The sequence below is a fragment of the Amphibalanus amphitrite genome, unplaced genomic scaffold, assembly GCF_019059575.1.
Source record: "Amphibalanus amphitrite isolate SeventyFive unplaced genomic scaffold, NRLGWU_Aamphi_draft 001287F_arrow, whole genome shotgun sequence".
In the NCBI taxonomy this organism is placed as follows: Eukaryota; Metazoa; Arthropoda; class Thecostraca; order Balanomorpha; family Balanidae; genus Amphibalanus; species Amphibalanus amphitrite.
Genome location: NW_024882780.1, coordinates 18998 through 46327, shown reverse-complemented (window position 1 = coordinate 46327; position 27330 = coordinate 18998). Strand labels below are relative to the sequence as shown.

The window sequence follows — 27330 nt, the reverse complement described above, 5'->3', positions numbered from 1 at the left end:
AAAATCACACCAACCAAATATCAAATTTTCACCATCAGAACTATGTATCTTAGTTCGCACTTCTGTCCAATTTCCCCACCCCAGACCCCAGCTCGCACCCACAACTAACCGCGCCCATCCACTCACTCGATGCCACAGGCGGTTTGCCGTGCAAAGTCCAGCTTCTGCCCGAGGTCCCAGTTGGTCTCGAAGACGTGGATGTGCTTGTAGAGGCTGAAGTCCTCGCACCACTGGGTGACGATGGCCAGGTTTGGCCGCCGCACGCAGCCCATAAACAGCAGGATGTTCACGTGTCTGACGGAAAGGCCAGGTCAGGTCAACATTACGATGTCGTAAAGGGCTCCAAATAGAGGAGTTCAACAGCTGGCGCCTGGCGGCATTCTTATGTCAAGTGAGTACACATTATCTTATTCTTCAGACTCACGCTGGCGATACTAAAAACAAAGTACAGTATGTAGCGAAGTTCAGTAAAAAGAAAGAAGAAACAAAATCAACGAGAAATCGTAACCAACCAAAGCCCCAAAACCAAAGAACAAAAAAAAAAACAAAGAACAGTCGGAAGTGTTCCACCGCCCTCACCGGTCACCCACCTGGTCTTTCGGAGGGCGGCCACCTCATTGTTGAAGGCCGCCAGCTGCGCCGGACTGGGGTCGTTCACGTTCAGTATTTTCACTGCCACAGGGCCGTGCCAGTGCGCCTTATAGACCGTCCCGAACGATCCCGACCCGATCTTGTTGCCCATGAGGATCTCCTCCCAGGAGATCTCCCAGTCGTCGAACGACTCTCGCACGCGACTCTTGTCGAGTTTCTTGTTGCTGGATTCGTCTGCGGAGCGGGCGCGCGGCCGGGTGCCGCGGTGGATGGAGGTCGGCGAACCGTGGGCTGAGTGTGAGTGGGACAGCTTGGTCGGCGAGGAGGAGGGCGACGAGTGTGCCTGAGAGCCGGGAGGCACCAGCGCCGCGCCAGGACCTGGTGGTGATGGTGGCAGCGCGCGGCGTCAGACACCGGGACGGGTGTGATAGGCGGGGCGAGTCAGTCTCGGCGGGCGGGTCAAGTCTGCGGGGATATGGACCCCTGGTTTTACGTCAGTCGGTGGCTTTTGGTCTGTCAGAGTTCAGCCCACAGGATGGGCGGTTGGCACGTAGTTAGTTGTTAGTTTAAAGGAATAAGATGCAACGTGTGCTGGTACATTTCATGCAACGACGCCTAACAGTGAAAAGGCAGCAAAAGAAAACCAACACCAAAGGCAAATATTTTGAACAGCCAAGTATGTAGTTCCCATGCTAAATGTAGTGCATGCTAAATCATCAACAGCAAGAAGACAATATAATATAACTGCACTAGCCGATCGGGCAAGACAAACTCAAGGCTGTTTCCATTTTACCAAGCAGGTCGCGCCTCCTGGCTGCCTGTTCGCGGTACAGTAGGTACCCGTCTCTCAGTTCTGCCGTCCGTCCGGCCTCCACACACATCTCCAGCCGGGACGGACGAGGGACAGAGTGAAGGATGGACGAACGGAGGGATGGGATAGACGAACGGAGGGAAGGAGGGACGAACGGACGGAAGGAGGACGGCCGAGACAGACGGGCGGATGGATGGATGAACAGACGGATGGACGAAGGAACGAACGGAGGAACAGACTGACAGACGGAGGCCGGAGGGACAGAGGGACAGATAGACGGAGGGAGGGACAGAGGGAAAGACAGACGGAGGGACAGAGAAAAGGACGGAGGGCGGGACGCGCTCACCCACCGGCGATCGCCGCCAGTCGCGCCGCCGCCGTTTTGGCCGTGCGTCGCGACGGTCTCTCCAGAGTGGCGTACTTGCGGCGCCGGCCCGGCGTGGCTGCCGTGGCCGGCGTGGCGGTCGTATTGGGCGTGGCGGCGTGCCCGGGCCGGAAGCGCCGCAGAGGTCGTGGTGTGGTGAGGAGCCCGGCCAGCAGATGGCCCCAGCCGTCCGGTGAGTCGCCGCCGGCCGCCGGCGCCGCCGCCACCGCCGCCGCTACACCTACACGGCTCGGGTTAGTCAGCAGAGGCTACAGGCCACAGTCAGACCAAAACCAGATACTGCATGCAGCTACCATGACTTCAGTGCTATACACAGATCAGTGGGATTAATTGTGGTTATCAGCTATGCATTCATTATTTATCACATTCATCTAAACATCAAACAGAGCTGCTAGGCTACAAAAGAAGCTTAAATACGCAAACGAAACAGAAATAACCATCAAAGTGCACATTGTTTTTAAGGTCATGCGAGTAAGACCACCACCAGGGGTTAGTCGGTCGTAACCAATCACCACAGTCATAACCAGTAACCAACACCAGCTGTGGAGGGAGGCAGTGGGGACCGAACACAACATGTTGGGAGTGTATGTCGGAGTCAGGCGACCGAGGCTCGTCGGGGGAGAACTGACATTGCGAACAACTGTAGTCATAGACGCGTACGCCGTCAACGCACTATCGTGACGTCAGCTGACTGACACCCGAGGCGTCACGGCGAGCGCGTCGTGTGTCGCACAATAAGGCGGCTCAGCCGACCGTGAGCAGCGTCAGCGAGTGCGTCAGAACACGGTGTCCGTCTCAGAGTCACATCGTCATCGGCGGGCGCACGGGTATTTCAACGGCGCACGCTTTACGTAACGTGGAACATTCCCGGCGCAAATTACACGGGAATACGCTGCTGTCCTATCTGTGCCCGCCCCTCCCCGGGCCCATACGCCGGGCATGCACGTTGACGGCACAAACGGCGTCAGAAAAACATCATCGACCGGCGCGGTGTCTAAAAACAACCCGGTGCCGGCTGCGGCCGGCCGCCGGTGACGTCACGCAGTGCGCCAGTGACGTCACCGACAGCTGTGGCAGCCACGGGCCTAAATGGGCCGCCAGTCACAAACACGTGCGCTGGCTTCTGTTGTCGGTCAGGAACCCGGGTCAGGGACGGGGGAGTGGGGCGGGACGATGGGACGCCGCTCCTATATTGTAGTAGGATTGCTGAGTGGCAGGACCTTCCCTCCTGGGGCGCGACACAGGCGCTCGCGGACGACACGAGCGCGTAATAACGCCCTGGATAGTTGGCCAAGACCCGTCTCGGAGCAGCCACCTAAGGACCACCTGTTGATTGGCGGAGGCGCGTGGACTGGTCCCGAACAACTCGTCATAACAACTACCAGGCGGAAAACCCTGGCGGCGAGTGATTAGTTTCAGCGCCGGCGGTCGCGCTACCACGGGGAATTGATTATCAGGGACACGGCGAGGAGAGCGAGCACTAACAGGAACCCAACACCGGCCCGGGGAGCTCACTATCGCTCTCAACGGAGACATTCGGGAAACCGAGCACCGGTCTCACTACTTCCCTGACGACTTAATTGACACTGAAAACCGCTACACTCTCCAGTCCGCTGGCCCCCTCCCTGCGCGTCTCCGTCTCCCCTATCCCTCCCTCCTACCCTCTCTCCCTGTCCCGTCCACTGACCGGGGTAGGCCCGCCGAAGCTGGTCCATGCCCAGCGCCGCCGGGTCCACGTGGTTGCTGACGTTGGGTGCTGAGGTGCTGCGCTCCCGGGCCGCCAGAGGCGCCGCTCCTGGCAGGCGTGGGTCGCCCTGCCGACCTCCGCGCAGGTATGACGGCGCCAACAGGATGCCGGCAGAGTTGTTGGCCAACAAGCTGTAGGGTCAGAAAAGTGGTGCGCCGAGGGTTAAAAAGGTGGATGACAAAGCGACGAGCAGCTGCTAAAGGGCAGACGGCTCGACATTACATGTTGTTTGGCATCAACGTGAGACTATAGTCTGTTTTTCGTATCTTCTACCTTCACTCAAAGACGGTAAACTCTCTAATCACGTGCTCCAGCGAACATCTAATTAAATCAACACCGGTGCAAAGTCAATTTTTATCTCGAACGCAAGATCGAACGTGTGTCCCCTTGGCCTATCCCGTTAATCAAAATGCGATGTTCTTTGTCAAGTGAAATGCATTTGCATAAAAGCGTGACATCATATTTTAATTCTGGCAAAATTAACCCTTTCTAATTTCATTATGTTTTCAAACAACAGAAGGGCAATGGCCTGCCTTGGTCTCAGACAAGACAAAATGATCGTAACGTTTTCTTTCAACGTTTCAAAGCAAAAGAAATGTGGGTTAGGTGACTGAAATAAGGCGGTGAAGAAGGAGCACAACCAACGAATATCGCCAGAATAAAAAACTTACTTCCTTGGATACCAGAAAGAAAAGTGTTGAAGGCGCGGAGAAACACCGTCGGTGGTGGCACAGCTCAACTTCGTCATGCTTTCAGCGCAATATAATACGAAAAATGCATACGTGGGTGTTATTGTCGTTATTACCTGCATTTGTGTATCATAATATAAGCCCAAAGGCGTTGGTGATTGCCAGCGGTCACTCAAAAGGTCATGTCAGATGATAAAGATCACCAGCAGCTTTCGACAATACCTAATAGCTGCTAGAACTAAAGATGTTTCGACGGCGCTGTAGTTCAATCGGTTGACAAGGTTTGGTCAGATTTGTCCAAACATGTTGAGTAGAGCACTTCATGGGCCGGATAAATCCGTTATCCACGGATAAATCCGCGGACCGGATAGGATTGGATTCTAAATTTGTTAAAAAAGAACGGATATGGGCGGGCCGGATTTGGGAATTGAAGGTTGAACCCGGATCAAAACGGATCAAAATTTTAACATTCAACATTGAAGTTAAAAATTAACCTAATGTGTTAAGCGGCAGCAGAGTGTCTGGTCCCTTAGACAGTGTCTGGTCCCTTAGATTGAATTTGTTAGTCCAGTTTTGGGTGAAACCAGTTATTGGTGAAACGGATTATTACGGATATTTTTTGGAAGTTTGGCTGCAATACGGGCCATGGGTGGGCCGGATTCTGATATTCAAAGAAAGGCGGATAATGGGCGGATCTGGATGTGACTTGCCGGATATGGGCCGGGCCGGATCCTAAAAAGCCTATCCGTGAAGTGCTTTAATGTTGAGCTCGGGAGTTTTTTTTTTAATTAATGACCTTCAGCGGCCTTCACTATTGACCTCAGCAAAATGCGGTATATACCTACTATATACGTATACTGCTGAAAGTAATTGTTGAGAGCTATCGATTCTTGCCCGTGTCTTCGCACCTTGCTTACTTTTCGGGATGATCGCGTGAGGCAGATAGGAAAATAATAAGATGAAGCAAATCTGCCTGGGGACCCCCCAAGCGGGCGTGGGCTAAGATAATTTTGTTATTCGTCGGTGTAAAAGTTATCGCAACGTAAATAAAGCAAAACATAAATTAAGCATTTGAAAAATATAGGCAACACATTTAGTTTCTTTTACCCAATGACGAGGAAGTGCTAGCTTTAAACTATTCTTTAAATGTTCTCAGCAAAACGTCCTTGTGTATAGGTCGGTAGTCAGTACCAATAAACCGTGGTAACGATAATACAAGCGATACTCTAGCTTAAAGGTTTCTTTTCCGATTTGAACTGCGCACTGAAGGCGAACTCCAACACGAGCAACAAACTCCTGCAATGAGTGGTGGGCCATGCGGCCAATATTTGAAAACTATACCCTAAAAACGTGCTGGAGGAACAAAACATCTTTGAGTGAAGGTAGAAGATACGAAAAACAGACTATAGCATTGTTTAGAACATTCGCGAACGGCGTGAAGCGCTGTCAACTTGATCTGACATCCCTACGTTGAAACGGAATTATCCAAAAAGCGCTCGAACATATTGAGGGATAAAGACCAAGTGAAAACCCTCCCCCTCCGTTCGGTCTCCCTGCCGTCTTGCCACAATAATAATCTGTCAGTCAATGTATCGTCAACATGAACCTACAGGACAGACTGCATGTGTGCCGCAGCTGATATTGTGGCCCGGTCACCCTCTCCGTTCGGTCTCCCTCCTTTAACGGTCTCTCTCCCACCCTCCATTTCGTCTCCCTCCCGTCCCGCCACGCACTGCTGGTAGTTGGTGACGTTGACGTTAACCACCGACTGACAGAGCGGCGGCAGCTTCTCCGAGCAGTTAGAGTGGAACTTGTAGTCGCACGTGCGACACACAAAGCCCGTGAACAGCACCCGCCGACAGAAGCTGCAGAACACCAGCGGGAAAAACGTCTTGCGCACCTGAGGACGTCCAGAGGTCATGGTCAGACGACAGTTCGGGGAGGCGAGGCGGCCGGTGTGGCACAGGTGATTAAAAGGGAGACACATGTGTCGCCAGCCAGCAACACTTATCACAGCACACTGGCTGATCGCAGCTGTCACGGCCGCTTCTAGTAATCGTGTAATAGCCGGTAGTTAACAATAAAAAACTATATGGTAGCACTATGCAAAGCTTGTGAAGCACAATATGACCATTTAGTCGTCACAGCCATATTCTGTTCCCTTACTTAATAGCAAATACATTGTCGCTATGCTTGCCACGTTGTACATCATTCCGTCGTACATATCATTAAGCGGTTCCACCAACAAAGTATCGAATCTAGCCAATAAAAACCAGCTGCGTTAATCATCCCCCGTTCTTCACATGTTTCACCGCGGCCGGACCCCCCCCCCCCCCCTCCCCGCGGCGCCGGCGGTACTCACAAAGTTGTGCGATATACTGGTGGTGACTGGGGTCATGTGGATCACTTCCACACGGATCTCGTCCACGTCCAGTGACGTAATGTCCGCGTCCCATGGTATCCGGATCTGGCGGACGGTGAAGTCAGTCAAACGGGAACGTACGGGAATGTATGTACTTTGTGGCCTTTAGGAACAGGGACATGCATCGGGCAGTGAACCAGAAAACAGCGAGGCCGCACATAATTTAGTCTAAGGGACACACAGCAGCTGCAGCCGTCTTTGATATCTTTGCTGTTAAGTGTTAATTCAAACAGACGCAGTCTAAGGTACCGCCATTAGGAACCTTTCGAATAGAACACTTAATTTCACGAAACCCCAGTTTGTTGCACTCACCTGTAATATTTACCATGACTCTCCCCTGTTTTGCCCTCCGCCCTCCACCACGCCCCCCTCCCTCAACGCTCACCTGGGGTTTGGAGCAATGGTACACCACCACAACCTGGGGTTTGGAGCACTGGTACACCCCCCCCCCCCCCACCTGGGGTCTGGAGCACTGGTACCCCCCCCCCCCCACCTGGGGTTTGGAGCAATGGTACACCACCCACCGCTCACCCTGGGGTTTGGAGCACTGGTACCCCCCCCCCCCACCTGGGGTCTGGAGCACTGGTACACCCCCCCCCCCACCTGGGGTTTGGAGCAATGGTACACCACCCACCGCTCACCCTGGGGTTTGGAGCACTGGTACCCCCCCCCCCCACCTGGGGTCTGGAGCACTGGTACCCCCCCCCCCCCCACCTGGGGTTTGGAGCAATGGTACACCACCCACCGCTCACCCTGGGGTTTGGAGCACTGGTACCCCCCCCCCACCTGGGGTCTGGAGCACTGGTACACCCCCCCACCTGGGGTTTGGAGCAATGGTACACCACCCACCGCTCACCCTGGGGTTTGGAGCACTGGTACACCCCCCCCCCACCTGGGGTTTGGAGCAATGGTACACCACCCACCGCTCACCCTGGGGTTTGGAGCACTGGTACACCCCCCCCTCACCTGGGGTTTCGAGCACTGGTACACCACCCACTACCCACCTGGGGTTTCGAGCACTGGTACACCACCCACCACTCACCCTGGGGTTTCGAGCACTGGTACACCCCCCCCCCCAACCTGGGGTTTGGAGCACTGGTACCCCCCCCCCCCACCTGGGGTTTGGAGCAACGGTACACCACCCACCACTCACCCTGGGGTTTGGAGCACTGGTACACCCCCCCCCAACCTGGGGTTTGGAGCACTGGTACCCCCCCCCCCCACCTGGGGTTTGGAGCAACGGTACAACACCCACCACTCACCCTGGGGTTTGGAGCACTGGTACACCCCCCCCCCCCAACCTGGGGTTTGGAGCACTGGTACCCCCCCCCCCCCCCCACCTGGGGTCTGGAGCACTGGTACACCACCCACCACTCACCCTGGGGTTTGGAGCACTGGTACCCCCCCCCCCCCCACCTGGGGTCTGGAGCACTGGTACACCACCCACCACTCACCCTGGGGTTTGGAGCAACGGTACACCACCCACCGCTCACCTGGGGTTTGGAGCAACGGTACACCACCACAACCTGGGGTTTGGAGCAACGGTACACCACCCACCGCTCACTGCTCACCTGGGGTTTGGAGCAACGGTACACCACCCACCGCTCACCTAGGGTTTGGAGCACTGGTACACCACCCACCGCTCACCTGGGGTTTGGAGCACTGGTACCCCCCCCCCCCCCCCCCACCTGGGGTCTGAAGCAATGGTACACCACCCACCACTCACCCTGGGGTTTGGAGCACTGGTACCCCCCCACCTGGGGTTTGAAGCAATGGTACACCACCCACCACTCACCCTGGGGTTTGGAGCACTGGTACACCCCCCCCCCCCACCTGGGGTTTGGAGCACTGGTACCCCCCCCCCACCTGGGGTCTGAAGCAATGGTACACCACCCACCACTCACCCTGGGGTTTGGAGCACTGGTACACCCCCCCCCCAACCTGGGGTTTGGAGCACTGGTACCCCCCCCCCCCACCTGGGGTCTGAAGCAATGGTACTGCACCACCCACCACTCACCCTGGGGTTTGGAGCACTGGTACACCCCCCCCCCAACCTGGGGTTTGGAGCACTGGTACCCCCCCCCCCCCACCTGGGGTCTGGAGCACTGGTACACCACCCACCACTCACCTAGGGTTTGGAGCACTGGTACACCACCCACCGCTCACCTGGGGTTTGGAGCACTGATATACCACGCAGGTCTCCGGGGTGAGTTTGCGCAGGCTCATCGCCTTGGAAAGGGCCTCTCGCACGGTGACGCCGTACCGGACGGTGACGCTGGTGCGCTGCTGGTTGGGCAGGTGCGCCCTGATGAAGGCCTTTAGAGGTGACGGCGGCACGGGCGCCGGTGAGCCGCAGCTGCCTACGCTGACTCCTGGGAGAGAGACGAGGGGTAGGTTAGATGGGGCCGAGAAGCGCGTTGGCTAGAATGTTGTATTCTAGGGTGTCAGATACGGTTGGTGATGGAATGTTCAATCGGATGAGGCGGTTCAAAACGGCAAGGGCAGAATATGATTAGCAGACGAGTGTCACGCCGCTTGGACAGACATCTAAAGGAGCACGTCTATATTGATTATCCAAGCGGATACACTACACAGTACACACACGGGTAGAGACTTCCACCCAAGTTGTCGGAGGCGCAACAAACAACTATCTCAATTAGCGCCACAAACGACACAGAGGTTCTCCGACGCAAGGTCCGGCGACAGGTCACAGAAAGAACTGGTCCCCGCATTCCGTCAACATGCTACATAGTAGACACTGGTGAAACCCACAAGCCTTATACAATATCACAGTATGACGTAGGACACTTGTCTCTCCGGCAGCTCGGAGACGCTCTCATAGTCATCTCCGTGTCATTTTTCCACATCCGCGTCACTACTGAGCGGACTGCGAGCGGTGAATGTTAGCAGCGCACGTGGCTCCGGGTCGTTTACGCGCCAGGCCGAAACGGGAGCCGTTGCATCAGCACACACGCACGCCGGCACACATACATACGCGGCGGGTCTGCCGGGTCGCGGGCAAATACCGGCAAATCGATAGCTCCGACGGCACGCTCCAAACACGGCCCGAAATAGACACAGACGCCGCGCGCCGGCAGACACTCATGCACAAGCGGGCCGGCCGGACCGCCGGCTGACATATCGGCTCCGGGCGGCCGCCCGCATACCAAACAGACCAGTCGAGGTCGTCCTACCCCAACACCGTCCGGCAGCGGGGCTCCGTTCGGTCAGACAGACGGTCTGTGCAGCCCGAGACGGACCCCGCACCGCCCGGACAGCCCGTCAGCCGGCGCAGCGGGGACAGGACCTACGTCACCGTAAAATTCATTCCCGAACCCGAAATGATCACCGGCCCACCGCGGCGTACTAGGCCGGTTTAAATTAATCGCCGCCAGCCAAGGCGCCAGCGACGGCGCAATACCGCTGAAAGGGGGACGCTCGGCGCGACAGCGCGGCCGCCCATAGTCCCCGAGCCGGTGCCAATACGGCTAATTAGGTGCCGGCCGAGCCGCGGGAGCCGCAGTGGCGTCACGACAGACCACAGCCACCCGGATGTCACCGGAGGGATGCGCACTCCTCAGCGCACAGAAAGAACCCCCGAGTCATTATCGGCAGGGCTGCAGCCGGATCTGGAGACAGCCAGCTCCCAGCGCGCAGACATTCAGTTTCAGTTGAGTTTCCGGCACGAGTACCAGTAGTTGCGAGTGTGTGTGTGTGGGGGGGGGGTGGGGGGGGGGGAGGAGGAGATACTTGGATACAGAGACGATGTGTTTTTTGGGGAAAGTACCGCACATTCAAACTAATCCTGGAAAGGCAAATGTTGCCTCGAGGCTCAATGATTCCGCTTTTCAATAGCATCCGACACGCATCAACCTGGGCAATGAGTGAGGCTCAGTTGTCAGGCTTTTGTGAGTTTGAACGACTATTGAGTCTGAGCCTTTGAATGCATTCAATGAGCAAAGGGAACGGCGTTCCCTTTGCGATAAAGACAGCAAATTATCGTTGTGCAGCGCTATTACAACTTTGTATACAACTGTCATGATATTACATTCAGTCTGCGGATATCAAGATGAAGGCGTCACGATCGGGACGAAAACAATGCAAACCATAAGCAGCAATGTTAATTTATGTAGGCACATTTAAAACATTCAGATTTAAATATGGAAAACAAAGCGGAACTTCCACCAAGTACCTAGCGCTCGTTGCAGCAAGTGGGACCGTTATGAATTGCAAAGCATGTCCCGCAGGATCTTAGTAATGGAACAGTCAGCCTTTTATGACATTCGTGACCCCTCCCCCCAAAAAACAGTGTCTCCACCATCAAATCCCTGGAACTTTCTGCCCTTAGTTCCAAGGCCTTAACAGATGACGTCCATGAGACCACGAACGACAGATGCACCGCCTAGCGAAGCTGTAGGCCCGTCGCAGTGGAATTGCACCTAGACATTGGACAACTATTGCAACCAGTGCAGCCTAACCGCATCTACGCCAATCAATCTCCAAAGCTAACCACCTCCGCGACATCTATCGCCCGCACAACTCGTCCACTGCCGGTGCGGGAGGACTCCACCGCAGGACTCCAGCGCTACCTACCAGCAACTGGACAGCTGATGTACTACAACACCCGAACGCCACCTAGTTAGAACAGATCACATTCATATTCACTTCAGCACCAACTGGCAAAGGTCGTCCCCCACAGCACAATCCCACAGAGGACAGCTACAAACCAACCCGCACTTAACATCCCGGCACAAACTACACCTCAATAGGCACTGCACTGCTTTGTACGAGCTGCAGGAAAAACAACTTCTACCAAATGTATCTCCAGTCTTCACACCACCCACTACCACATCCCTGCCTTCTTTCCTCACTCCCCAGCCTCCCCGGATCAGCACCCCTCCCCGCGCCGGACACTCACCAGAGGAGACGTGAGGCACCGGCCGCTCGACGGTCTCGCCGCCGGCCCCTGCGCCGTCCAGGCCCCCGTTGGTGCTGGCGCCGCGAGCGATCGCCTCCTGCAGCTCCTGCCGGCGCGCCTCGAACTCGTGCAGCTTGTGCGTCAGCTCGTTGTACTCCTGCGGCACGTTCAGGGTGGCGATGTGACTGGGAGGACGGAAGGGCAGCCGAATAGGTGACAGGACGGGTATAACAAATATCTGCGCGGCTTCAAAGTATTTCAGGACGACTCTTCGTAGTAACCATAGAGATCTTATAATATTATAAGATCTCTATGGTATAATATAATATTATAGAGATCTTATAATATTATAAGATCTCTATGGTAGTAACACCAATGACGGCTACGAAAAAAAGCGAAGACAAATTGAGATATTGCAACCAAATAACCGAAACTTGTGACATTACAAAGGTAGCTTACAAACACATTTTGCACCCATTGCTAATGACACATCACATTCGCAATATCAACGTGTAAATCTTAAAATAACCGACGACTTGTAAAACCATCAAAACTGGTAACATGAACAAACCATAATCAAAGGTGGCACACTGCGAGCGAGTGCCGGTGGCGGTACTTACATCCAGGTACATATTGGGCGGGTGCTGGAAGCCGGCGAACTTGGCGTTCAGCGCATCTACATTCTCCTTTTTCAACCGTATCACATTCTGGATGTTTTGTAACTGAAACACAGAACGGACAAGATGTTACAAACATTGCTGCGCAACTCATTAACCCAGAAGATGGACGAGGGAGGCATTTATGCCAGCATGTACCTATCTCTTATCCATGGCCAGTCTGAATGCATAAATACGCATTACACCATATTTATAATCCTTGCTGAATAGGAAATATATAATAAATAATACTGACACAAACACGGTCTGCGAGGCTCGTGCGACACAAACATCATTAGGTAAATCATCAAAGCATCACGTCTGACCATGAAAGTCGGAATCAAGGCTATCTAGTCGGGATGCCATAATACGCCAGTGACATGCCGACTTATTTTTAATGCCATCGACTTCTTAGAGCTGCGAATGCCACCAGATATAGACTAAGGCAAAGTATGGCGTCACTCGATAATGACGTCAAACCAGAGTACGTCATCATACCGCGGACGGATGAACGTAGAATCAACGCGAAATAATTTAAGGCATTTACGCTATATTGGTGCGGAGCTTCTTCATCCCTCATTGATCAAAACATATCTTAATGTCGATACCCTGCCTTTTTTTGTGGGCATTATATGTCAGCGTTCTGATTACGCCTGTTTTATGGCAGTGACCTCTTACTAGCTATGGGGAAAAACGCATCAGTTCACCACTCTAATAGACCGACGAAGTGGTGGAAAATCGAACCAGCCTTTCCCAGTCCTCGATGGGAGACATCCGCCAAGCTAGTGAAAATATCCAGTTAGCTTGATGGAATCTTACAAACATACTGATCACGAATATCATTCTAGCACGAATATGGCCGGCCAATGCTATACAAAAGACACCGTGTTTTAAAGTCGAGACATAAGGTTCAAGTAAATTATATTTTTGCAAAAAAAGGTTTCTACAGTACCCTTTCAACAGAAAACATTGTTTTTTTTTTAATCCACCAGACCATGAGTTTCAACTAACGCCCTATACCGACAGTCCGACAGCGAATTCAACGGGAGCGCACCCCACCTCACGCCAGATGTTGAACCGGTGCAATATGACATTAAATCGGTGCACCACAGCTTGGACAGCGTCATTTCTTCAGAGCCCATCGCGTCAGGACCAATGACGGTGAAAAGGATACCACGGAAAATGGAAACAATAATTAACATGTCCGGAATACGCAGGGGCCCGGGAACGATTTTCAAGTTGGGGGGGGGGGGGGGCGAGCCTAAAATACCTGACATGATGCATATGAAACAGTGGCGTAGCTAGGGGTCTAAGCCTAAGGGGACACGTACCCCATCGGGTTCAAAGGGTCCCTCGGGTCCGAGGGGCCCTGCGGCGCCATTGGACCGCTGAGGACTAACGATTGCCATATTTCGACTTCGAAGGGCCCCGTGGGGCTCGTTAGAGTAGGTACCTCATGGGCCCCAAATAGCCACACTAAGATCTCCATAAGGGCCCCATGCCGGCTTCTGAGGGCCTCTTATAACTTTTAAGAGCCCCTCGGTGGTCTCCAAAGGCCCTTTACTGGCCTCTTGAGAGTTCTTACCGGCCTATGAGGGGCCACTTCTAGGGGCATTTCCCGACTGTAATGGTCCCGCACTTATTTTTCTGAGGGCCCCATAACGGCAACTGTGGGGCCCTCATCGGCGCCTATGATGGCCCACGGCCATATCGGTGTCTCTGAGGGTTTCACACCCCGAACTCTGAGTGCCTACACCAGTGCCTAAAAGCCCTATATCGGCGCCCCGAGGACCCAACCAACACCTGCGCAATGCGCATCTAAAGGCCATCCACTGGTGACTTTTGAGGGCCCCACACCGGTGACTCTGAGGGCCCCACCGGCGTCTGAAAGTACCATGCCGGTCTCTAAGGACCCCACAGGACTTCTTCTGTCGGCCTAAGGGCCCCTTGCCGGTCACTGAGACCCCCTGCCGGCTTGTAGAGAGCTCGCGTCAGCAGCTCTAAAGGCCCCACACCCGTCTGTAACGGCTCCACACCAGCGTCTATGAGGACCTACAGCAACGCCTGTAAGGACCCTCACCGGCGCCTCTGAGAGAAACACACTAGCACCTCTGAGTGCCCAGCCCACACCGACACCTGCATGACGGCCCCACACCAGTGCCTCTGAACTCTAAAGGCCCCTTACCGGCGGCTCTGAGGGCCCTGCGCCGGTTATTCTGAGGGTGCTACCGATAACTGAAGGCACCACACAAGCCCTTAGTGTCACTGAGCTTTACCCCGCGTTCGATGTCTCTCGGACGGCGAAGATTCTACGCCGTCCGGCCAATCACGTTTCATAACCGCAGCCGAGCCCCCGCTGACCTTGGACGGGATTGGCTGGACGGCAAAGAATCTTTGCCGTCCGGGAGACATCAAACGCCGCCTTAATCTCATACCGGCCCTCCGAGGGCGCCAGCCGCCACGTCAGTGCACTCATCGCCCTACACCCCTCCCTCACACCCGGATCGGGTAAACTGTGATATACCTATAGCAACGATTTTACCACCGTTGTATGTACGTTATGTATTTCTCAAAGTTGACTCAAAATGGTCCATTATAAAATATGGCCTTATATTATAACTTATGGCCAAGGTCAGGCTCAAACCAAAGCGGGATGACAACAGCAGATGTTGTCAAATCGATACTGTACATATCAGCAGAAACCATTCAGATGGCAAGGAAAATGCCGTGTGTTGATGTTTAGATGTAGGTATGAAGGAAACAAGAAGGAAAGAAGTCCGGAAAAGGGAGGAAAGATCCTTTCCCGCTGCCTCAATGTTGAGGGGGCGCCGCCCCCTCGGCTCCCAAGTTGGGGGGGCAAGCGCCCCCGCTGCCCCCCCCCCCTGTTCCCGGGTCTATGGGAATACGGGAACAAAACTGATCGGGACAGGACGAGGGGGAAGCACACGAAACGGGAACGAAAAGGGAGGAGATAGGGCGCTATTTCCATTGCGTCGTGGCGGTGCAGTTTCAACACCGTCGCGTGCCAGAGGATCAACCACTATTGACCGACCGCACCTACTATATTATCACAGTGAGCACTCTTTCGGACACCCTCACGTGGCCGTCAACACGGCGTTCCATACTGATCCATAACACTATAGGTGAAGACATGACAGTAAATACACCAGAGGTGAAGGCAGGGCACAGCATGCGTTGCAGTGCGAAATGAGCGTCATTAGACACAGGGGGTGCGAATAAGGATAAATTTGTCATTGACTTTCCACAGATCATGTCAACTAATTCATGAAAAACATAAATCTTTAAACGCTAGACCAGCCGGCGTGTGTCCCCGGTCAATTGACCCGCACCGTTCGCTCCGATCGGTGGGTAGTTACCGCTAGCCGGTCAGTACCTACTCAGCGGTGACCGCACCGCCACAGATCCGGCTGGAACGGGTATTCCAGCGCCACTCTCCACTTTTCACATTCCACCCTGTGCCAGGTTCCAGACCACATGGGCCTTGGCCACTAACGACACAATTCACAACAGAATGCTGCTATCAGCCCACAGGTATGCCAGTGCGCGCGTCAGAATTACACCGAAGACAATAAGCGAATGCGCAGCGAAATAAAGTGAATGCTGAATACCTCGATAAGTTGAGAGGAAAAGTCTTCCCCATATGCATACTACGCTGTTTCGTTAATATAGAAAAATATAAAAACATAGTTGCAATAATTTACACACAAAGCATTTCACGGCGCCTGGACTACAGAAGTCATCGGCGCATCTGCCACTCTTACAAAGTTCAATGGTCACTTGTATTTATCCCTGCTCTTATTTTCAGCATGTGAAATGAGAGGGGAATGTTCCCGAAAGAAAATGAACGATGATAGCCACATCATCCACCATCCGAGTACCAGGAGCCTGCCTCAATATTACGGATATTTAGAGCCACAGGACCAAAATAGCCAGACATTTGAAAGTGCCACCAGCCCACAACTGCAGGGTTCTCAACGTGTCGGCTCTTGTGAAGAAATTTGGGGAAGCCAGAATCAAATCAATGTCAGCCAAAAATGATTTAAATATCATAAGTCGTCACCTACAAAGCTTGCATGCGCATAAATGGACACGTCAGTGTAAGGCACCATCCGCATTTCAATTGGAAACCTATAGGACCAATTCCTCCACGAGCGAATATGGAGGCAAAGTGTGGTTTCCAATGTGTTGGGACTTGTCTGAACGCAGACCTTGGCCTAATAATTAATGACATGACCCGTCATGCAGAAATGAGCAAAAATAACGTTCTAGGCAGACTCCCACTGGATTAGAGGAGCATCAAAAATCAAAATACCGGCGAAATACCAAAACTATTCGATGGAATAGGTACAAATACCGAATTGGCATCTTTTTAACCGAAAAAAAAAATGTTGAAAGCCGATGGACACCACTAGTCCTTCCCAATACCTACACGGCAAACTCCTTCAGACCTCTAAAGTTCATCTATTAAATGCAGCTCCCTGCCAATGACGGCTCCGCCCCGCTGGCCGCCCCACCTGCACAATGGCCTCCTTGACGTCCATGTCCGACGGCCAGGCGAACTGAGCGTCTCGGATCTGCATGGTGGCCGGTGCACCGAGCGTCCGCCGTCCGCCGACCCTGTCCGCTGGCCGGTCGGCACCTCACTGCCGCCGCCGTGGCACGCGCCGTGGCGCCGCCGGCGGCGGCACCGGCCAGCTGGCGCACCTGCGCGGAGCGGCGGCCAGCTGTCCGGCGGCCAGCCACAGGTGCCCCGCGGGTCGGCAGACAGTCCTCTCGGCACCTCCCTGACCCTGCACCGCCTCCCTGCGCGACCCGGCCCGGCGGCCAGCTGTCCAGGTACCCATGGGTAGGCCGTCCTCTCCAGAGTCCAGACCTCGCTGACAGGGCCTGCACCACCCTGACCGGCCCGGGCCGTCCTCTCCGAGCAGCCAGAGAGAGACGTAAAATACCTCTCGGTCCCCCGCGCCGGCCACGGATGCCCGAGGGTCGGCCGTCGTCATCTCTCCGCGGTTCCTTGCTTTAGCAGGCCCCCGGACCCATCCCACCGTAATCAGGACCGCTCCCACTCGAAAATGGGCAACCGATTGGCCATCACGGTGATCGGCCCAACACACATGATGCCGTTTGACCTCCGTCAGGGAGCATACTCTTCTGGTGTAAACATTACCAGTGAATATGGACGCCCGTGATGGTTTCAGAATCTGCTGGCTTTTCTGTTTGAGCACAGCCCTTGGGCTCGGGACTAATGACACGTTTGGTGATAACGGAAGGATGGCTGGACTGACTGATCCCATTGCAACTTTCCGGCCCAGCACACACGGACGCAGCATCCCTATAATGCCACGACACAAAACACCAGGACACGCTCATCTAGCGATGACGCACGACATTTCTAACTCCACGAAGACAGCAAATGAAACACTCCACGGGTTTTCGGGTTTTCAATCCTCATCCGCGATCCGTCATTCCCCTCACTGTTCTTCAATCAGCCAGGGATAGTTCGACCACTTATCAGGCCGAGTGCAAACTGATCTCAGAGCGGATAGACCACTCACTCGGCCAGCTCGTCGACCTGGCCCAGTGCCGACAGCCGTGAGGAAGCCGTACGATGCTGCGAAGCGCCACTACCCCGCCGCCCCCCCGCGAAAGGGCTCACTGCCTGTGCCTCAGTGCCCACCACCCTCCTCTCCCCAGGCGAAATGGCCCGCCGGTGTCTGACCGACTAACTATCTGGACTGTCCAGTGTCCACTTCAGGCCAATGTCAATCAAGATGTGCACCGTCACCGGCCGAAGGTGAATCCCGACCAGTTTGGGGCAGGTTAGAGATGACGGTAATAGGTAGATTGACTCGGTACCGGCGCCCCTACAGGTGCTCCACCACTGCAAAATACATTTCTAGGTGCACCATGCGCGGGTGTTTACCACCACACACTATTTATACCATCACTTCATGATCATAGGTGCCGGGTAAAGTCAGGCCTCAGGGCGCGTGGACAACACCTCACGTTTGGCGTCGTCGCGGGCAGACTATACTCTTTTCTCCTATCCAGACTGCCTGCCTGGATAGGAGAACGACACCCGTTACAGCGGCGCACCGCCAGACAGCTGAGCAGCGTGACGACCCACTGACGAAGGCGCCGCCGTCACGCGTCACGTCACCGGCACCCAGCCGTCACGGTCAGCCGTAGCTCGTCCCAAATGATAACGATATGTCGCGTCAACCGACCAAATCCTGCCCTGAGGCATGGTGTCACGTGACCCCATCCTGCCCTCCGGCATCGTGTGTCATGTGGATACCATACAACCTTCGGGCATCATGTCACGTGACTTTAAAACGGCCCGTTTAGTCATGTCACGGCACTACACCGCTCGACCGTCAAACGGCACGTGCCGCCAGATGAGACAGAAAATTGACCACACTCGCCACACACAATAACAGGAAATTTGCATTTACATTACACTCGATACGAAAACAACATGCAACGGGAATTCAGCAAATGTAATTCCCAGATGTACCTACACCTCTGCAATGCTTCTCGGTTGATGGACACGTACTAAATTGTGTCTTTTGCAGGACAAAATCCCAATAATAAACTATCCGTTACGGTTTCTTCGAAGGCACCGCTTCAGTAAATGGCCACAAGAAAGGACAAAAAGCCCACCGGGTGTCACCGTCCACTGGTTGATTTGCGTGCCTGCACTGTACGAGACAGATAGAGCGCCGATTGTGCAAAAATACCGGCTGGGTAACTGAGCTGCCCTGGCTCACACGATGTGTCAATCTACGTACAAGCAATGGCGAAGAAACACTCGGCAAGAAAGGCAAAGCCTATGGAAAGCCAATAAAAGCAAGAAAGCCTACGGACACCCAGACTGATCATCCACCGTTGGCGTAGTGTGACACATTCAACGCGTCACTGGCTGCACCGCACCCTTCTGGAACCCAGCCTGACGGTTAGCGAGGGAGGGGTAAATTGAGGTAAAACGACTACAGAGACGCGACGGACTAGCCAATATTTGTTACGATAGGTGCCGTTTACGTTTGTTGCACATTGCACTCATTGAGTTTGCTGGTCAAAATCATTTTGTTGGCGAGGCAAATCCCCAGCTGGATTTCACCTCGCTCAAGTATCAACTAAGTCAAACGGTTATGATAGATCACGGCAAATATAGCATGAGTATACACTCAAACAGGGGGTGGACAGTGGACGCTATGTCAATTGACAAATAACGGCTAACCATAACGATTGATGCGTGCAGGACATCATCGTGAAGTCGAGACCTTGGCAAACATCGAATAGCGATTGGCACGGACAGGAGAGCGAGAGTACAGGCAAACTAAATCGATTAATTCGCGACGGCAAACAAAATATGCAACCGGACAAGCACGACGAAATCAAGTCAGAAATGTGAACGTCACCTTCGCCGCTGACCGACAGCGCTCTCGGGCGCAGCCAGCGCCGTCGCTGGGTCGCGGTGATTACCACCGGAACGGAGCGGGCCAGGCTGGGCGGTCCGCCATGCATGGTCGGCGGCGCGGCTCGCGGCGCCCGCTGCCCATAACGCTCTCCCCGGACCGAACAGCCCACGGCCACCGACACGGTGCCGGCGCGGCGGCCCGACGCCTCCCGACGGTCACGCAGCCAAGCGTGCACGGGGAGCCGCTGGAAGGCTGGTGACCTCGGCCGATCCGCCGGATCCGACCTTGTCCGACTCGTTACCGCTACACCAGGCGGGTGGGCGGGCCGGCCGAGGTTCTGGCATGGTTGCGGTAGGCTCGTATCGGGTTGCGTTAGCTCCCGGTCAGAGCTCGTCAACCAGTATCAACGCGCGTCCACCGGATACGCCGCTCCGGTGACGTCATCGGCCCGTTATCACACCGCCGCTGGTGTAACTCTGCGCGGCGACAGGTCCCTGTCCAGCACGGCAGTCTGCCGGCCGACCACCGTCGGCGCCTTAGTGGCATCCGGGGCCCGCCCGGCGCCCAATCAGCGGCCAAACGGCCGTCCGGTGACGTCACCCATCGACGGCGTGACGTCAGCCGGGCCGACTATCGGCAGCGACGGTCCGATCGGCCGACCCGGGACGTCACCAGTTGACCTGTGACGCCAACCCGCCGGCCGCCGCGGACCAACGAAAACAAACCGGCCGCCGTGGGCCCTTCTGCCCACGGGCCGGCACGGAGCCAGTCCAAAGGCCGGGGTGGCCGGTCACCACACGTGGCACAATTACCGTGGAGGGGCGTTCCACGACAAATCGACAAGTGCCCTGCACCCTCATATTTTATTTTTTGCTTAAAATTGGTCTAACGGGTTGTGATGGGCGGGGAAGCCAGCTGTGGCAAGGATTTTTTTCTTCGAACAACGGTTTCCGAGATATAGCCTCGGGCAATTCCGTGAGTTTGCGCTGCAGCCCTATGTTTGGCGGCCTATAACTCAGAAACTATTGGTTTTTTACGATAAAAACTTGATATGGTTCAACTCACAATCAACCAACAAACATTTTGGCTATCTCGGATTTTCAATTTTTGAAAATTTTGATCACGTGACCTTTTGTTCTATTTTTCGAAGAGTGACCTTGATATTTTCCCCACTGAAAGTTGCAATTTTGTCTGATGACGATTAAAGCCTGGTCAATTGTCATTCATATGCGATAATAAAAATAGTGGTTATCGCCCTGCGTTGACCTCAGGTCAGGTCATTTTTATGACCTGTCCATTATTACGAGCGGGAGCGACAGCGAGATCTCGAGAATAAAGCAAGGTAGCGACAAGCAATAAACGGTAAAGGGTACACACGGATAAGGTCTATAATTTTTACTGAGGTCATTTTCAGGTCAGGTCAAAGATGACGTCACAGGAGCTAAAAGGAAGTCAAAATAGCGGCACTATACATATATATGAAGTTTTTCTCGAATAACTTTCAAGGTATCCCACCTAGGAACAAACTAATAGCACCATCGTGATCCTCTCGTCGATCCGCATCGAAACATATGTATTTTGACCTCGAAAGGTTGAAAGGTCAAAAGTTGACCCTAGGTCACGTGATCTAAGGTCAACTTTTGACCTTTCGTCCTTTCGAGGTCAACATACATATGTTTCGATGCGGATCGACGAGAGGATCACGATGGTGCTATTAGTTTGTTCCTAGGTGGGATACCTTGAAAGTTATTCGAGAAAAACTTCATATATATATATGTATAGTGCCGCTATTTTGACTTCCTTTTAGCTCCTGTGACGTCATCTTTGACCTGACCTGAAAATGACCTCGGTAAAAATTATAGACCTTATCCGTGTGTACCCTTTACCGTTTACCGCTTGTCGCTATCTTGCTTTATTCTCGAGATCTCGCTGTCGCTCCCGCTCGTAATAATGGACAGGTCATAAAAATGACCTGACCTGAGGTCAACGCAGGGCGATAACCACTTTTTTTATTATCGCATATGAATGACAATTGATAAGGCTTTAATCGTCATCAGACAAAATTGCAACTTTCAGTGGGGAAAACATCAAGGTCACTCTTCGAAAAATAGGACAAAAGGTCACGTGATCAAAATTTTCAAAAATTGAAAATCCGAGATAGCCAAAATGTTTGTTGGTTGATTGTGTGTTGAACCATATAAAGTTTTTATCGTAAAAAACAATAGTTTCTGAGTTATAGGCCGCCAAACATAGGGCTGCAGCGCGAACTCCAGGAATTGCCCGAGGCTATATCTCGGAAACCGTTGTTCGAAGAAAAAAATCCTTGCCACAGCTGGCTTCCCCGCCCATCACAACCCCTTACACCAGTTTTCAACGAAGAATAAAATATGAGGGTGCAAATTTAATTTTTTATTTGTCGATTTGTCGTGGAACGCCCCTGGAGACAAACATGGATTCAGTTATCGTGAGGCGGAGGGCAGTTGCATGACCTTTACAGTGGGTTTCAAAGCCGCATCCTCATACCGTCACGAAACGAACGCTAATTGTGACCGACGCCTTGTCACCGCACATGGAGGTCGTGGTCCCGTCCCAGGGCTGACTCATGATAACACTGCGGACAAAAAGAAAGCCGTTTTTTACAATCGAGCCCGCACAGTAGCTTAATGTGCTGAGAATAAGGGAAGATGTGCTGCATGGGATGATGAGCTGAGTGTTTGGGAAGATGTGCTCTTGATGTCCTGAGAGTTTGAGCAAATATGCGCTGTTTGGCCGATGTTGTGAGTGTTTGGGCAGTGTTCGGTGTACAGTGGGTCTATTTAACCCTCGCATGTGTAGGGGGGGGGTCGGATGGACCCCCCCCCATGGTTTTTCGCGAATAACTCGCGTAAAAAGCGGCCGATCGCGACGAAACTTTCAGTACCCTCGCATTGATCAATTTTACACCTACCCTGAAAATTTCATGACCCTGACCCAAATGACCTTTGACCTGTGACCTCTTTTCCAAGACCATGTTTGGCCGGAATCGCGATTTCGCGTATGTCGGCTCGCACTAGCCGCGTGTTTGCAAGCTTTTCGTGGTTTCAAACGTTCAAACATGTGATTTGATGTTACTCCCGTGTGTGTCAAGGTCACCTGAAGGTCAGGTCAGGTCATTGACCTTTGGTGACCTCGGGTGACCTCGGTTCACTTTTTCGAGTTTTACATGTTTCTAGGCTAGTTTTTGGAGCTGAATTCGAATTTAGCAACCATTTGAACATTTACGAAGTAGTTTTGGTGACTTCGTAACATGTTACGAAGCTGTCAGAGGCGGTTGATACGTACTACGAATACCCGTCACGACGCCTACTGGTTGACCTGACCTGACCTGACCCGACCTGGTCTAAATGCTTCAAGACATCATCTGTGATCAAAACTAACACGATATTCGTGATCAGCACCCCGAAAAACCCCTTAGCAGCCACACTTTACGACTTTCTAACAGGTCCCGATTTTCCCGACTTTGGGTCATTGACCTGACCTGGAAGGTCAACCAATGACCTAGGACCTTAAAATTGGGTATCATCGGCTTCCTCTCGTCACGGGCAACACGCTCGTTTTTTCCGCGAAGCTCTAGCTCGATCAGGGGCCAAACGGCAAGGGGGGGGTCCAACCGACCCCCCCCCTACACATTAGAAGCTGGCAAACGCCGCACACATGCGAGGGTTAAGATCTCCAGAGCCACCACGTGGCGCTACGGTCGGGGTAGGGCGAGTCCAAATCCCGAGGGAAGTGAGGTCACCGGTCATTGTGGGGGAAGGAGGGAGGGGGAGTGACGCGGTATCACGGCGCATGGGGCGTGCGTAGCCCCGGGAGTGGGCCGCCCAGGGCCGCCCGCCACTGCGCCGAGGCTGAGGGGAGGGGATGATGGTTGCGGGTGCGTTCACTCCGGTATGGTGGTATCCTGTTCATGTGGAACCGGCAAGAATGCGACTGAAGGGAATCATTATCTCAAACAAACGGGCAAGCCAGAGGCAGCGTCAGTTCCAGCCAAAATGTTGAACAATGATAATTGAAATCTAGGACGTATTCATAGCATGCAACTTTTCAGTCGATAGCTGCATGATGCTTTTCATGATGCATGATGAGGCTTTTCTAAACTGTTATTTGAGTTATATATTTTTCATTTGGCACGTTCAGTTTTGGTGGGTTTTATCGGGTTGAAAAGAATCAGAAAAGAAAAAAGAGTTGAAATGGCTCCAGAGACAAATGACCAAAAATATTTTCCTAAAAAAATAAAACTTAGATAAATGTTTATAAGCGATAATTTTGACTTTTGGGGAGGATATTGGGGAAAGATGTCATCGTGCTTAGCTGTGTTGCAGTAGAAGGAAAGGTTTTGGTTGTGTCTAGATAAAACCAGACCCGGGAGTGGGGCTCGAACTCACGACATCGCGTTCAGCTCACAGTTTACCCAACCTCAACGCTACGAGCACCGATCGCCCTGCGCAGCTTGCTCAGTGTTTCGGCTAAAGTTCGGCCAAAATGTCTGACGTCTTTCAATGTCACGAGGCGAAACCCCAAGGTAAATGTCCGTCCCGGTAGTTCGGTCGGTAGAGCGTTGGACTCCACGTGCCATGTGGTGAAGGCGCACGTCCCGGTTGCAAAAGTCCGGGTTCGAAACGCGACGTGTGCTTGACGTTTTTTAGCCTCCTGACGGGTATGGTTGTGGTTGGTGGCAGGCCGCTGCCAGGCGAAGTCAGTGAGGGGACCGGCCGTGCGCGGCTATGTGCGCACGTTAAAATTTGGACTCTAAACCATAGACCATTTTGCCATAGACTAAACCTCAAAACCATAGTCTGCAATAGACCAGGAATTGCTTGATCGGAGGGTAGATGGCAGGGTCAACGCTTAACAAGCTCAGCTTAGCGGGGACTGTGTCCTTGTGATTCCTTCCATTCAAAAGGTTCGGGCCAAATTTATATTAAAAAAGGGGGAGCCGAACCAGGTTGGACCGAGTTGAACCAGGCTGGACCGGGGTCATACATGCAATCATGGTCAGACAAAACAGAAGTTAATTTCGGGTCAAATATTTTTATTAACTGATCTTATTGTTTTTTTAGCTTACACGTATAGTAACTTTTAGCTTTTTTAACTCGAGACTTCATGCACAGAAATGTGGCGTTCGTCCACTTTTCCTCACCGTCTCTTAGCGACTTGATTCCATGTGGCGGCGGAACGGGGGAGGGGGCATCGGGGCACCGTGCCCCCGTTTGATTTTGGCATTTTAACATTAGCCCTATGGGAGTTGCATGGAAAGAATGGGACCAAAAGTCGGCAGTGCCCCCACTTCATTAAAGGTGTTCCGCCGCCACTGCTTGATTTGACCCTAAAGGCGTCTTACCAGCAAAAAAAAAAAAATCACCTACGTTATACCTAAATATTTGCCCAGGGCGCTCTACGTAAGAAACGCCAGCCGGTCAAAAAACTGGCGAACGAATACGATCTTTCTAGTGCTTGAATTATATCCAATGAAAGTTTCAGGAGACATAAATAACCTTAATCCTTATAGCTAGGAGCTCGGAGCATTCGCTAGCATTCCATTGCCAGCTGCATTATCAACGCCACATTTGCATTACTCTGGGTGCATCATAAGTAACAGTAGGTGAACCGGCCACAGCAAAACCATGCCTCATTATCCTTTCCTTCCAAGCTGCCAAGCTAACCGGCCGCCCGGCCTGGCCCGGCCCACCACCGCGATATGGAACAACACTGGAGTGCGCCATTTGCCTACGGCAGTGCCCCACCGCGCCGGGGCTGTTTGACAGGTCACCCGCACCGTCGTGACCTCGCCACCCGCCCACCTCCCCATCGGGCCCAGCTCGGTAGTGACCTCTCCTTGAATTTGACATGGACTCGACTAAGGCTCAACGCCATCTAGTTACGTCTGGAGATCCTAATAAGATCCACTGTACGTCTTTATCATGCGTTGAGAACAAACCACGAAGCGGTGACTCAATTTGATGGACATATCTCAGGGGAAAAACTGGACGCCGGAGTCCCGATATCAGAGTTATCAGTAAGTGAGAACATATGTGCAAGTCTCTTTCGTTTACTAGCGCAATATAAACCCCATCTGTATCGCCATGGACGTCAGAAAATGAGGTCGATTTCATGAATGTCAATTTTTGCCATTTTACGTCACCTATGCCGACTACAACCAAAGCGGCATGAACAGGGAAATGGCGAGGCGTTGACCGACATAAAAAACGACATAACGGAAGCGCGAAGTAAATAATGTTGTAGTAATGCCTGAACATGCCATAATGAGCACCACAAATCATCGGCGAGTTTGGCCTGCGGTTTATGCTGCTTGAATAATTGTTCATATTGCATCAACCTGGACCCAGCAAAGGTCACCACCGAGCCCACCAAGCACCGTTTGTTCCTTTTCTACAAGGCACGGCATGCAAGGCTGAACATAAACGTCCAGTTAAATAAGCCGCAGCCGCTTTTTAATGTAAACGCGGCCGGCGATCGCTCACGGCAATGACTCATTGAGGCTTGAGCTCGTCAATGCGAGGTTCGCCGTCCGTTTCATGGTCTGACTCATCACTGTTGACGCCTGGCCCGGCCGGCGGCAAACGCGCTCCGTGACCGATCGGTCGGCCGGACCGAGAACCGGCTCACCGCCAACAGTGCGGCGTTTTCGCCTCATTTCGCCCACCCGCGGCTGTCACAGGCAGATCAAAGCGGCGCGCGCCCCGGCCACGCGCTGCTATCACGGAAGGTGTCACAGGGCGACACGGACACCCCACGGATGTCACAGGGCGGCACGACACGCCCGGCAGAACGGTTCCGTGTATGCTCAGCGGCGTAATTTGTTATTCACGCCATTTGGTCAACCCGATAATGATATAACGGTGTTAGTTGGTATGGAACTGCTTCAGTTTAAGACAATGCCCTCCAACTCCAACATCAACACTGCTTGCAAGAAGCCATGTATAATATCTCATCTCTTGCTGGTATGTACGTACAGTCTGTCTTAAAAGTACCGCGCAAAGTGACGGTGGATCCATCATGCCTGACCGAGGAAGGGCCTACTAAATTTGAGTCACCGAAGCAATTCACATCTTCGTCCATTCCCTGGGTCAATTGGTTCGGTGACTTTCAAATTATAGCAGGCCCTACCTCAGTCAGGCTTGATGGATCCACCGTCACTTTGCGCGGTACTTTTAAGACAGACTGTACATGCAAAGCAAATGCAGCCGCTGCAGCCACTCTAGCTTAGTTCGGGTTCGGGAAGGTCAGAAACTGGTCAGAACCCGGACCCCAGCGTCACTGGCATCACTGTCACCGAGCCTGTCATCGGACAGGACACAGCTGTGATCGAGTGTCGAACTGGCACAATCACCCTCCCGGACGTAGCGGGGTCTAAAGAGCAGCCGTGACGAACCCCAGGCGACCCAATCGGAGCCGCAAGGTCGAGCAAGAGACCCTATGGACTCCGAGAGACCCCATATCAACCAAAAGGTTGATCGAGGTCGGCCCTACCGGAGCCGGCAGGACCGACTGAGTAGCCGTACTCGAGCTGGCAGAGCCGAGCAAGCGACCCGTTGGACTCGATGAGGTCGACTGAGCGGCCTTACTAGAGCTGCCGGACCGATCGACGCTACGGGAAGGGGCTAACACG

General features: G+C 53.3%; 1 protein-coding gene across 4 annotated transcripts in view; it reads right to left on the bottom strand.

Annotated features, from left to right (window-relative positions):
* Positions 1-27330, bottom strand: part of LOC122371876 (raf homolog serine/threonine-protein kinase Raf-like) — a 38076-nt gene that overhangs the window by 3850 nt on the left and 6896 nt on the right. The window contains exons 1-10 of one of the 4 annotated variants that reach the window (XM_043348627.1): positions 16755-16895; positions 12184-12285; positions 11564-11720; positions 8812-9017; positions 6586-6690; positions 5957-6123; positions 3475-3665; positions 1753-2007; positions 591-969; positions 127-294 (exon numbers count right to left, since the gene is read on the bottom strand). In XM_043348627.1, coding sequence (XP_043204562.1) covers positions 127-294; positions 591-969; positions 1753-2007; positions 3475-3665; positions 5957-6123; positions 6586-6690; positions 8812-9017; positions 11564-11720; positions 12184-12285; positions 16755-16820 — 1796 coding nt within the window. In that variant the 5' untranslated portion in view covers positions 16821-16895. Of the gene's footprint in view, positions 1-126; positions 295-590; positions 970-1752; positions 2008-3474; positions 3666-5956; positions 6124-6585; positions 6691-8811; positions 9018-11563; positions 11721-12183; positions 12286-16754; positions 17123-27330 lie in introns of those variants that run through there. The other 3 variants (XM_043348628.1, XM_043348629.1, XM_043348630.1) reach the window with 3 other exon arrangements.